Consider the following 12,982-nt stretch of genomic DNA (forward strand, 5'->3'; position numbering starts at 1 on the left):
GTTGCAATGGATGCGGCGAAAGACGCGGACTAGGCTAATGCTGAGCATTCCATCCCCTTCCGATCCTTTGCAGATGTGAGCTGAATACTATTACGGAGCCGTTGCGCTACGGTTGGCCCACCCAGGTGACAGTGACGATACGGGATCAGTATGGCGATGCCGTACTTGTGCCGGAGCTCAAGGTGGAGATTAAGGCCATTCCCACCGGACCGGATCGCAGTGGCGGAGGCAATCTGAAGATGCGACGCACCTCGTATGCGGACGAGGGCACGACTGTGGGTCAGGGCATAGGCGCCCAGTTGGGCGGAATGGCGCCGCCGCCACGTCTGAACTATGAAGCCACTACTAAGGAAAAGATGTGCTTCAAGGCGATCACCTTTATGAAGCCCTACACGAACTACTCGTTCGAGGAGCTGCGCTTCAGCAGTCCAGTGCAGACGCGAACGACGGAGGTTCTCTCTGCCCAGGACATGGAGGACGGCACCTTCAGCGTCCACTGGACGCCCAATTCCGTGGGCGGCTATTGTCTGGCTGTCACCATCGATGGCATACCGCTCGAGGAGGTGTATAGGGTTGAGGTAAAGGAGGGTGTGCTGCCCCCGCCCGCGCAGAGGAGCAATGCCACACGCCGTCCGCAGGCGCCAAGCAAACTGCGACGATTTCAGGCGAGGCACAGCGCTGGATTGCGCATACGCTCCCATCCAACGTTGCAGTCGGAGCAGGTGGGCGTGGTGCGGCTGGGTGGCATCATATCCTTTATAGATGAGATCGAAAATGATGACGGCATTTGGCTGCGTCTGTCCACGGAGTCCATACGGCAGCACTGCACCATGGGCTGGTATCCGACGGAGGCGTGGTGCCTGCAATACAATCAACATCTAACCCGGACGCTGCTGCAGCCAGTCAACGAGGCCAAGGCCAGGTCAAAAGTGACAGCTGGCGTAGAATTGACTGAGTCGGAGCAGCAGCAGCAGCAGCCCCTGCCCAGTAGTCCCACCGGCAGCACGGCCGGCGATAGCCCCAGCAGTCCAGCCGACAGTAAATCTCCCACGGAGCGTAAAATTTTTGAGCTGCCCGCAGCAACAGTGGCGGCTGCTTCGTCCACGGCCGCAACCTCGACCAATCCCTTTCTGCTGCCTGCCGCCAAAGGAGCTGGCACGGATGCGCTGCTCCCCACGGATGCGGACAATATGCTGACTGCCAGCACGGAGCTGCTGCCCGGCAATCTGGGCTCGGCCATAGCTGGCGTCGTGGGCGGCGGTGCTATCAAATTGCAGGCGCTGCAAAAATGGTTCAAAGGCGATGCCATCGAGTCGCAGTCGCAGTCGCAGTCGCAGTCGCAGTCGCAGTCGCAGTCGCAGTCACAGTCACAGACAGCGATGCCGCCTTTGGCTGGCGTGTCTGTGCGGGAGCTGGTGCGTGCGATGGGCGGGCAGGAGCAATCGCCGAGCCACGCCCATGCGGCGCGAGGCAATGGCAACAGCCAGGAGAGCATTAGCTCCGCCGCTGGCGAATCCCTGGACTTTGACATAGCCAGCGTACGGCGTGTGAACTATACGGCCAGCCAAACCGCAGCGCTGCTGTCCACGCCCAAGCACACGCCCAGACGGACGGCAGCCGCCGCCGCCGCTGCGGTCGCCCTGGCCAGCGAGTCGGCACAGCTGGACGAGGAGGAGCTCAGCCTGCTGCAGATAACCACAACAACAACGACAACGGCAGCGGCAGGGGCAGGGGCAGGGGCATCCGGAGCGAGTGGAGCTACCGATGCAGCTGGGTCCAGTGAGCATCCGAGCGAGCTGCATATCGGCCTCAGCCTGAGCAACAATAGCCCCACAGCCGGCGGCAGCAGCAGCAGCAGCTGCTCAAAGCGCGGCCAGGCGATGGGGCCGATCAAGCGTGCGATGCCGCCCTCCTTTGCGGAGAGCATTCGAGCGGTATTTGCGGCTCTGCTCTGGCACGAGGGCGTCGTCCACGATGCGATGGCCTGCGCCAGCTTCCTCAAGTTTCATCCGGGCCTGCCGAAAGAGGGCGCCACTGTGGTGACGCGGCGCGATACCGGGGATCCGCGACTGCAATTGTCGCGGGAGCAGAAGGCGCAGCAGCGCCATTCCGTGGAGGTAGCGAATGCGGGACACTATCTGAACATACGCCCCTCGACGCTGGAGACGCTCGCCAAGAGCGGCAACTGCTCGCTCCACAATCGGAGCAAGCATCGCAAGAATATTTTAGCTGGAGAAGATCCGCAGCAGCAGCAGCAGCAGCAGCAGCCGAAGGAAAAGCTGCACGCCCTGCCGGAGCTGGTGAGCGTGTTGCCCCCCGCTCTGCGATGTTTGGTCTACCTCTGGGAGCAAATCTGCTCCGGCTGCGTTCACATTGTCCAGTCGAATGCGCTCGAGCAGCGCGAGCCGCGCCTCCTGTCGCCCAGCGGGCGCGATGCCAATGGCGACTCCGATGCCAAAGAGGGCAGCAAGGGCAACGATGAGCCGGGCGCCGATAAGGATGCAGCCAAGAAGTGCAAACGGAAGAAAAAGGACGACGGCAGCTGGTGCGAAATCTGCGAACTCTTTCTGCCCATGCCCGTCACATATCACATGCGCATCGCCCATCCCGGCTGCGGGAAGTCCGCCAAGGGCAAGGGCTACAACTCCGTGGGCATTTTCTGCGAGGGCTGGGCCGGCAATTGCGGCGAGGGCGGCAAAGGCGCCTCCAGCTGGTTCCTCATGTGCGACGCCTGCCGCGACAAATACCTGGCCACCACTCGCACCGCCAGCAACATCAACAGCGTCGCCCAGCACGCCTCCAATTCAGGTGAGCCATCGTTTTGCTGCATTCCCCAAGCCACGATCAGCGTAGCTTGGCTTGGGTAAATGCCCGTCTGCCTGTACGAGCACACATCAGATCTTTAGGCGCTGTCCATTGAAATTGATCCAAATCCCAGACGTAAACAACTCCCATTGAGGGCGTGCCTTCCTCCCCAATTTCAGATCGTCTGTAGATCGATTGTAGGAATTCTTCTGCTTCTATATATACACAATATATATATGTATATTACATATTATAGCTGTTAAGTATGACAATCGTGGACTTATCTCAAATGCCTTTGTCTTATCTGAAGTCGAAGAATCCTGCGCTACTGGGTGACTCAGCAGCAGATATAGCGTAAAGCGTATTTACCTTATTTTCGTTTGCTATATTCGATTTTTCATTTCTTTTTTTTTTCAATAACTAATGAGTTATCGCTATGATATATTCATCCATTCATGATAGACCTGTGCGTCAATTGTCGCCCCATTTCATTTTCTATGGAAAACTCGGATCATTCGGTCATTGCAAAAATACATACGTATGATATGTTCATGCCATGCTTGAGTACAGCATGTGGTCCTCGATAAGAGTATTCTTAGATAAGATTGTATGAACAATGACCATATCGGTCAGCATACCTCTCTATCTCTATCTCTATCTCTATCCCTATCTCTATCTCTATCTCAGTCTTTAGCTCTTTTTGTGGTCCCGCATGTATCGGACAATGTCATTCACATGGTGCTCTTTTATCAAATGGGGGAAGAGGGGGCATTTTCTATAGTCCTTCTGACCTGTTGGGTTTCTCCCTTTTCTTTTGCCCCAACACAGGTGCTGAAATGAATCTGTTTGGCGTGAAGACAACTACGTTGATAGCCAACTCGGAGGTGTACACGACAATGCGAGAGAATGCAACATTTTTGCTGGAGCTCTGCTCCTCCTCCTCCTCCTCGTCGCCGTCTTCGTCGGCTGTATTGGGAGGCAGCCAGAAGCGTTCGCCACAGCAGCAGCAACAGTCGCAGCAGTCGATGCCCGTGGTGGTAGAGCATCAGCACCTGGGCATGTCCGATCTGAATCTGAGTAGCAAGCCGAGCACTAGCCGAGCGGACTCGGCGCGCAACAGTCGCATTGGCCGGCTAAGCGGCAAGTTTACGCCCTTTCGCAAGTCATTTGTGGGCGTGGCACCGGCAACACCAGACAACGTTTGGCCAGCACCGGAGAGCTTCGCCTGCCTAGAGTGCCTGGGCACGGGTCTGCACGAGGATCTGCCCTACGAGATGTTCGGCCTGGGCGGCAATGCCAATGAGAATGGCTACGATCGGGTGAGTTGGGCCAATTCACTAATTAATAATATAAATAAATCTCAATTTGAGAAGATCAGAGCTGTTATCCAGTAAAGACTATAGTTGGTGGGATTACAGCTCGGCCTACACAGAAACTGTTATTTACCCCGTGTTCTGTTTGCTTATCTTTCGTTTCGTTTGGTCAGCCCTTGTCGGAGATTTCGTACGAGTCGTGTGAGCCAAACAACTATGAGCTAATGTCCGGATCTATGGCCAATCCACCAACCACTGGCGGCACACTGTCCAAGTTCCATCGCAGCTACTCCATGGGTCAGGGCTGGGCAGCTGTGGCCCAGCAGCAGCAACAGCAGCAACAGCAGCAACAACAGCAACAGCAGCAGCCACAGCTGCAACATCAGCAACAGCAGCAACAGTTGCAGCTGCAGCATCTGCAGCCATCGGTGGTGGCACTGCCGCTGGATACACAGCCCAAGGTGGTCTATCGGAGGCGCAACAACTCGACCAGCGAGGGTGATGGCTCGCTGCTCATTTGCTATCCGTCGGAGCATCTGCGTCGGCTGGTGCCGCCCAAGCTGCTAGCCAGCGTTGCGGTGCTGCAGGCACCCAATGCCAACGAGCCAAAGGCAGCCAGCGACGAGGCAGCCAAGGAGGCGGCCCCAGCCCAGCCGGCTTCTGCGACTCCCCTGCCGGAGCAGAACAGCGCCCTGCTCAGCCGACCGGCCATGGCCTTCATCACCCAGAAGCACGAGCTGGACCGTCTGCGCGTAGCGATGCGCCGCAGTCTGCGGATCGCCGCATGCCGCATCTATGCGCTGCAGGCGCTGAACTGGCTGCTGCGCAGCGTTACGCAGGGTGTGTGCCTGCACGACCTGATGTGGTGGTTCGTCAGCTCCTTGGCTGTGGGCAGCGTGGAGCTGGTCGACGGCAAGTACGAGGAGGCGGAACAGGCGCTGGAGCACCCAGTTGCCTATACGCAGATCAGCGGACGCTTTGCCCATTTGATTACACAGTCGCTGCACGTCCTGCTGCAGTCGGTGGCGGATCTGACGCTACACCTGCCGCTCGGCTCCCCACTGCAGCGCGTGGCCATTCAGTGCTTCGGCATACGCTTTCGGCAGGCGGACCATCAGTTCCTGCACAGCTCGCACGTTTTCGGCAACATATCCAAGATATTGTCCAAGTCCGACGAGCAGAACGACGCGATGGCCGTCTCCAACATGCTCGCGACTGCTGGCGAGACGCACTGCGATGCGGAGCATAATATAGCCACGGCCAGCAATCAGCTGACAGCTGGCAGCGTGCCGGGCGCCAGGCTCATCTGCTACACAGATCTGGCGGGCATGTTCGAGGTGACGGTCTCCTCGCGTCCGGCCATGGCCGAGTCCCTCACGGACAACTCGACGGAAACGTTCTGGGAGAGCGACGAGGAGGATCGCAACAAGTGCAAGATCATAGAGCTCTCCATGAACAAGCTGAGCTATGCCTGCAAATTCGTTCTCGTCCACATTGACAACAGCCGCGACATTCAGGTGGGTACCATCACAGTGCGGAGTAGAGTAGAGTAGAGGCACTACTCATTCTTCCGCTTACGATTCGTGGTAGTAGTTTCTACTGCTGCCTATTGATTGATCGGGTCAGTGGTAGATAGATTCATTACTCCAATGGGTTGGTATTCCCTTACTCGGTTACTAGGCGTGTCCGTCGGTAGACGCTGGTGCTACACAGGCACCGTCTTTTATCCAAGCTCTCTATTTACAGTTTGTTTTCCATTCACTTGTCATTGAGCGGGCTTCATTGTTGACGTTCGCTCTTTTCTTTTTGTAGTAGACCAGAAAATTAGTACTTTCGAGTATTTATTGCCAGCCCCTTGAACAGGTGCTAATTAGGCGTGGGTATGACAGCAGCACGCAGCAACGACTATGGGAAAGCCGTTTGTTGACTCTTATGCTCGGCGAGAAGGCTAATAATGTACTTCACACTTCTCGACTTCCACAGAACAAAGTGCTGAATGTGGTGTTTTATGCGGGCCAGTCGCTGGGCGATACGAATCTGATCAAATCCGTGGATGTGGACCCAAAGGCGTGCGTGTGGATCGCAGCGAAGATCAGCGACGAGAGCTGCACACACTTTCGACTGGAGCTGCACGGACCGGAGAATACGTTGCGTGTACGGCAAATCAAGCTGCTCGGTCTGCCCAGCTGCCAGCAGGGCGGAGGAGCTAGCGGAGCGGCGGCTGTTGGGCCAGCCGAGGAGCTGTCCCATGCGCTGCCGCCATTGCCCATGGTCGAGCAGCGGGCAAACGTGCGTCTGTCGTACGCCTCACGCATTCAGCAACAGATCTGCGAGAGCGAAACTTTACGCGTGTTCCGCCTCATCACCGGCCAGGTGTTCGGCAAGCTGATCAGCAATGTGAGCGACACGGTCAATCCGAGCGGAGTGGCCTCGCAGGATGCAGCCAACTCGATGCTAGCCGATTCTCTGGACCTGCGCGAGCACATGGTCGGCATTCTGTTCTCGCGCAGCAAGCTCTCGCACCTGCAGAAGCAGGTGATTGTGCACATTGTGCATGCCATACGCAAGGAAGCGCAGCGCGCCAAGGAGGACTGGGAGCTGGCCAATCTGGCGCATGTGCTCAAGCAGCAGCAGCAACAGCAGCAGCAGCAGCAGACGCCGCCAGCAGCTGGAGCCGGAGGAGCAGCAGCAGGAGCGGTCAGCTCTGCGGGGCCTGCCTCCTCCAGCGAGAGCAGCCCGGAGCGCAGCCGAGCGCCGGACACCTACTGCTTCGAGATGTTGAGCATGGTGCTTGCCCTGTCCGGCAGCGTTGTGGGTCGCTCCTATCTGTCGCAGCAGCACGGCCTGCTGCGCGATCTGCTGGGCCTGCTGCATACGGGCAGCGATCGTGTGCAGCGGCAGGTGACGGCGCTGCTGCGTCGCATTCTACCAGAAATTACGCCGGAGAGCTTTGCGGAGCTGCTGGGCGTGCAGCGCTTGCCGCCGGCCGACTATAACATCGCCCACCAGAGCGCCAGCGACTTTGATATGAGTCGATTGGGCCTGTTGGACATCTTTCTGGCCGTCATTGCCAAATCGCTGCAGCTGCAGGTCAAGGTGAAGACCAATACGGCGAATGCAACGATCGGCTGTGGCTCGGCCAGTGGCCCCAAATCGGGCCAGCAGGAGAAGACGCCGGCATTTGTGCGACTCTGCAGCTACTTGGATCTGTCCGTGCAGCTGTTGCGTACGCGCCCAAACACGGCCGAGCAGCAGCTGTCATCATCGGCCCTGGCCAACAGCGGCGACCCCTTTCGCTTTGATACAGCGCCCCCGAAGAAGGAGTCCAAGCGCAACTTGAACCAACGCTGGTTCCTGAATGGGGTCATCTCCACCAAGCAGGCGGAGAGCATCATTGGACTCATACGTGATCTGGCCAGCGTAAGTTGTTGTAGCTCACTCTCTCACTCACTCACTCACTCAATCACTCTGTGTTTGTTCTTCCAATAGGGTAAGCTGAGCGAGAAGTGGTCGCAGATCACCAAGGCGGCCATTGCCGAATCAGTGCTCAATTTGACGCGACTGGAGGAGGTCTATCGCACACCGGAGCATTGCACAAAGACAGCCACGCTCTGGCTGGCTCTGGCCAGTCTTTGTGTGCTGGAGCGTGATCATGTGGAGAAACTATCGTCGGGACAATGGTCCAAGCTCTGCGACACTCGTCCCATGTGTACCAATCACGATGACGGCGAGACGGCGGCCATTATCCAATGCGAGACATGCGGCTCACTCTGCGGCGACTGTGATCGCTTTTTGCATCTCAATCGCAAGACGCGCACACACAAACGCACGGTACGTCAATCAAGCAGTCCCATCGTTCAATTACCCCATCAATCAAGCAACTTTGTTGATTGGACCAAAGCCATTTATCATATCAATCACACATCTAAATCAATGAATTATGCTCTATTGCCCTCAGCCAGAGCAATGTCAATCAATCTATCTTCAATCAATCAGTTAAACAATCATGCGTCGTATACATGAAGGAAATAGTATTGATATTATTATCACTCAAATAATCAATCAACTCAAGTAATCAATCAAATATGTGTTTCTATTGTTCGTCAATCAGTCAATCAATATAGCTTCGACGCTAAAGAAGCAAGCGAATCCTCCATATACTTCTGTAAATCATGAATCGAAATACAACAAGATTATGAATATATTTAAGGCTTCAATCAAAATAAATATGCATCAATTAAATATGATTGATTAATGTATTTATGTTAAATATCTATGTAAATACTTAGGGATTTGCAAAAGGAAACAACATCAATCAATCATAACAGATATGCATCAATCCATAAATTCCTTTTGTATTTTGATTGATGATTAACATAAATATATGAAGAATTTTACTAAGTAAATTTTTAAATTCTCTATCGTATATACATTATAGGTGTGCAAGGAGGAGGAGGAGGCCATACGCGTGGAGCTGCATGAGTCCTGCGGACGGACCAAGCTCTTCTGGCTGCTCGCCTTGGCCGACTCCAAGACGCTGAAAGCGATGGTGGAGTTCCGCGATGGCAGCCACACGATCATATCCGGTCCTCAGGAGGCGGTGGGGCGCTGTCGCTTTTGCGGGCTCACCAGCAACTCGGGACTGCTGGAGATTGGGAACGTGTGCGCGGATGCCCAGTGCCAGGAGTACGCGGCCAACTCCTGTCTCAAGACCAAGCCGTGCGGCCATGCCTGCGGCGGTGTGGCAGGTGAACGCAAATGTCTGCCCTGCTTGCAGCACGTGTGCCATGCGCGCGAAAACGAACTGGCGGAGGAGCTGCGCGACCCAAAGCTCACGCAGGATGCGGATGACATGTGCATGATCTGTTTCGTGGAGGCGCTCTCCTGCGCCCCTTCCATACACGTAAGCAGATGTAAATCATCATCAATATACCTATTATATCTGTGTGTGTGTGTGTGTGTGTGTGTCCCTCTCTTTGCAGCTGGAGTGCGGTCATGTGTTCCACTTTCACTGTTGCAAGGCCGTGCTGGAGAAACGCTGGAGTGGGCCGCGCATCACCTTCGGCTTCTCGCTGTGCCCCATCTGCAAGGCGGACATCCAGCACCCTCTGCTGGCGGATATACTGGAGCCAATCAACGGGCTCAAGCAGGACGTCAAGCGCAAGGCTCTCATGCGGTAGGTTCAATAGGAATGGACAAAAGTAAACTATAGATCAGTGTATAAAGCTCTCATAGCTGTAGGCATATCCAAAGCTAAGCATACACTCAAGTATAAGACTTAAGTCAAACTTTAAGCTCTATGAGAGAGCTGCTTAAGCGATATTTGATTCTCAAGTATCTTGAGAAACCTCCTTATGATGCCCCATATCGGACTTCCTATTAAAAATCCTTTTTCCCAATAGATCGGCTTTATTTTCTTATGCTTCTATAGTATTCAGCCTTTCCTTCGCTAATGGTCTCCCATTTGTTCTATTCCCGAATCAGCATCAAGTACGAGGGCGTCGTTAAGGATACGGACAACAAGGATGTAACGCAGCTGGCAATGGATCGGTATGCGTATTACGTTTGCTTCAAATGCCAGAAGGCCTATTATGGTGGCGAGGCGCGTTGCGATGCGGAAATCGGGGAGAAGTTCGATCCCGAGGAGCTCGTCTGCGGCGGCTGCTCGGATGTGGCCAGGGCGCAGATGTGCCCCAAGCACGGCACTGACTTCCTGGAGTACAAGTGCCGCTACTGCTGCTCGGTGGCGGTGTTCTTCTGTTTCGGCACCACTCACTTTTGCGACACGTGTCACGACGACTTCCAGCGGCTGACGAACATACCGAAGATCAAGCTGCCCCAGTGCCCAGCCGGGCCCAAGGCCAAGCAGCTGCTGGGCGACGAGTGTCCCTTGCATGTGATGCATCCGCCCACCGGGGAGGAGTTCGCACTTGGCTGCGGTGTCTGTCGCAATGCGCAAACATTTTAGCAACTGCGTGCCCAAAAGCTACGACTGCAACTGGTGCGGCAGGATATGTCGCCAGACGAGGAGGACGACGAGGAGATGGAGGGGAATATGGAGAAGGAGGAGGAAGCTGAGGAGGCGGCGGAGCAGGAAGATCAGCTCAAGAACTCTTAGAAACATTTGCATACATAGAGAAAGTGAGGGATAGAAAAAAGAGAGAGAGAGAGAGAGAGAGAGAGGGAGAGAAAGGGAGAGTGGAAAAGCGAGCTAGCAATTAGGGATAAACATACATACATACATATGTATGTAAATTCCCATATATAAATATAAATATATTTTTTTTTATATCAAAATAATGAATTATAATTCAAAAGTTGCAATTTTAGCTATATGTGTATTTAACTAAATTATTTATTTATTGTAATTGTAATTGTAATTGAAATCTAAACGGCATTTGTTTTGCTTTAACTCAATTGGACACACACACATTCACACACACACACACACACAAGTACTTTTAAGTAGGTTCGAAATGAATTGTTTGTGGTAATTGGAATTGATCGAATGGAAAATTGGAGGAAAAAAGAAAACATACAAAGCGCATACACTGAGAGAAATTCTTAGGCGTTTGCACATTATTATTTTTTTGTTTTCAATGAAATTCACAGACTCACGTATATTATTTATCAGAATGTAAACAAATTTAATGCGAATGAGATGAACAAATTATTGTAATAACTAACAAGATCAAATTTATTATAAATGTGAAGAAAGAAAGGAACAGAAAGATAAGCAAATGTAATTAAATACAAATAATGCAATTATATAACTCAATGGAACACATTTTGGTCTTTTATTGAAATTCGAATCGAAGATCCCTGGGTACAATGTTTTTACCAGAAAAAAAGTTTAAAGGGGAAACAAAACGCAACAAAATCTTTTAAAAACTTTTTCTTTTTATTTCAACATAAAATTTTTTATTTAATATTTTTGCTGATTGAGATTCATTACCGTCTTATACATTAATACGAATTATAAGGGGGCTCGTAATAGCTATTGCAGTATTTGTTGTTTGCATTCGTAATTCATATCTGAAATATTCTAGAAGTTGACAATTCGTGTCGGTAACATTTTCCAAATTGCCTAAAAGAATTTCTTTAAATTCTCGCCGGACTCGCCAAATATTTCCATGCTACAGAGCTTTCCCTTTATCATAATTTGAAATGCGAACAACAAATCAAATTAATTTCCACATTAAGAAATTTAATTTCACAATTAGTCATAAAAAAGTTTGGGTTTGGGTGCTGGAAAAAAATTAGAATCATTAAAAAAATACACCTTTTTTAATTTGATTTCCGATCTACCGTATCGGATCTCTATCTACGTAGATAAATCTCTCTCTATCACGTGGCTATTGATCCGAAATGAAACTCTTTTTATTTGTAAATCAGCATACAAGTCCTCAATATAATTATTAGCTTTTGCCAACCATATTTTCCCTTACATTTAACAATATATACTTGAATCCTTAATACCTTAATACTGAACTGAATGAAAAATATATGTAAGGCATAGACGTCGGTCGAAACCTTGTTCAGGAGAACATATACAAACGTTTAGATGAAATCTTTGGCTTCTCCCAAACCAAATAACCATGCTTTTGGCTGAATGGGTATCTTCCTTCCCCACTTCTAGACCCATATTTCCAAAATAAGAAACATTTTGTTTTTAAAAACATGTATGTATTATTTGTTTGCTCTGTTTTTTTGTATTCTTTCTCCTTTCCTCTTTTTTTTTAATTATAATTTTTGACCTTGTTTTGCGTATTTGTTTTTGTTTCTTGCTGTGTTAGATGTATTTCTTAATTTCTTGTTTTATTTTTTTTATTTTTTAAGTATTTCTCATAATGAATTCATACGAGCAGTATTTTTGTGGGTATTTTTGTTGTAAATTTTTATGCTTGCTCAACATAGTCAAAGATTTATTAACATGGGTGTGTAGGTGTGTGTGGTAATATCAATGCAAATGTCATAATAATTAATTTACTATACACATTAATTACATCATTAATTAATTGATTTTCTCAAATAAATTTTATAACTATTCTTTAATGTTTTTTTTTTTTTTTTTTTTTTTTAGAGTTATATTATAAGCATTTATTTTTTTTTTTTTTTTTTTTTTGTGTATTTGTTTTATTTTATCAGTTGTTCATAAGTTCAGCTTTTTTTTGTCCAAGCGCTTTTTTTTATTTTTATTTATTATTTTTTTTTTTTTTGGATATACTACCTAAATATGTAGTCTCTAAATTTTTCGAGCATAAATGAACCAAAAACAAACTCAGTATCTGGTATATATATAAACTATTTTTGAATGTATTTTTTGTAATTTTTGTTTTTTTTTTAATTTTTTATAATTCATTATTTTGTAAATATATAAATAGGCAGCTTTATCATGTTGAAAATAAAAAAGGGCGCGTATTCCAAATAATTTTTTTTGTTTCTATGCATTATTCATATTGTATATTGTATACATATATCTGAATTATGCTCATCAAATTGGTGGAAATTGTTTAACGTTTGCTTTATTGGTTTTATATAGTTGTTTTTGTAAAATTTTGGTTCTTTTTCGTGTAGAGACTAGAGACTAGTCTCTAGCACATTACGCATAGTATTTATTTTGTATTTTTGGTATATTACCATTTTCATAATTACTTTTTCGGTTTTGGTTTGCTTGCCAGAAAATGTTTAGGTTTCATAAAAAAAAAAAATTAGGCATGAGTTTGGTATATATTTTAGTATCTCTCCAAGTGTTTAAGGCTTTGGTATTATATAAATATATGTATATATACATACATATATGAGTGTGTATATAATTGTATAATTTAATTACAATTGATTTTGTTTTTGTGTACATAATTAAC

General features: G+C 49.3%; 1 protein-coding gene across 2 annotated transcripts in view; it reads left to right on the forward strand.

Annotated features, from left to right (window-relative positions):
- LOC6583809 (E3 ubiquitin-protein ligase highwire) overlaps positions 1–10,896 on the forward strand; it is a 54,147-nt gene extending 43,251 nt beyond the window's left edge. Inside the window, exons 15-23 of one of the 2 annotated variants that reach the window (XM_044007772.1) lie at positions 74–1,311; positions 1,342–2,808; positions 3,634–4,124; positions 4,292–5,635; positions 6,102–7,538; positions 7,608–7,949; positions 8,557–9,021; positions 9,101–9,294; positions 9,603–10,896. In XM_044007772.1, coding sequence (XP_043863707.1) covers positions 74–1,311; positions 1,342–2,808; positions 3,634–4,124; positions 4,292–5,635; positions 6,102–7,538; positions 7,608–7,949; positions 8,557–9,021; positions 9,101–9,294; positions 9,603–10,086 — 7,462 coding nt within the window. In that variant the 3' untranslated portion in view covers positions 10,087–10,896. Of the gene's footprint in view, positions 1–73; positions 2,809–3,633; positions 4,125–4,291; positions 5,636–6,101; positions 7,539–7,607; positions 7,950–8,556; positions 9,022–9,100; positions 9,295–9,602 lie in introns of both variants that reach the window. The other variant, XM_032732271.2, reaches the window with a different exon arrangement.
- Positions 10,897–12,982: the final 2,086 nt, after the last annotated feature.

This window comes from Drosophila mojavensis, unplaced genomic scaffold, assembly GCF_018153725.1.
Source record: "Drosophila mojavensis isolate 15081-1352.22 unplaced genomic scaffold, ASM1815372v1 contig_136, whole genome shotgun sequence".
In the NCBI taxonomy this organism is placed as follows: Eukaryota; Metazoa; Arthropoda; class Insecta; order Diptera; family Drosophilidae; genus Drosophila; species Drosophila mojavensis.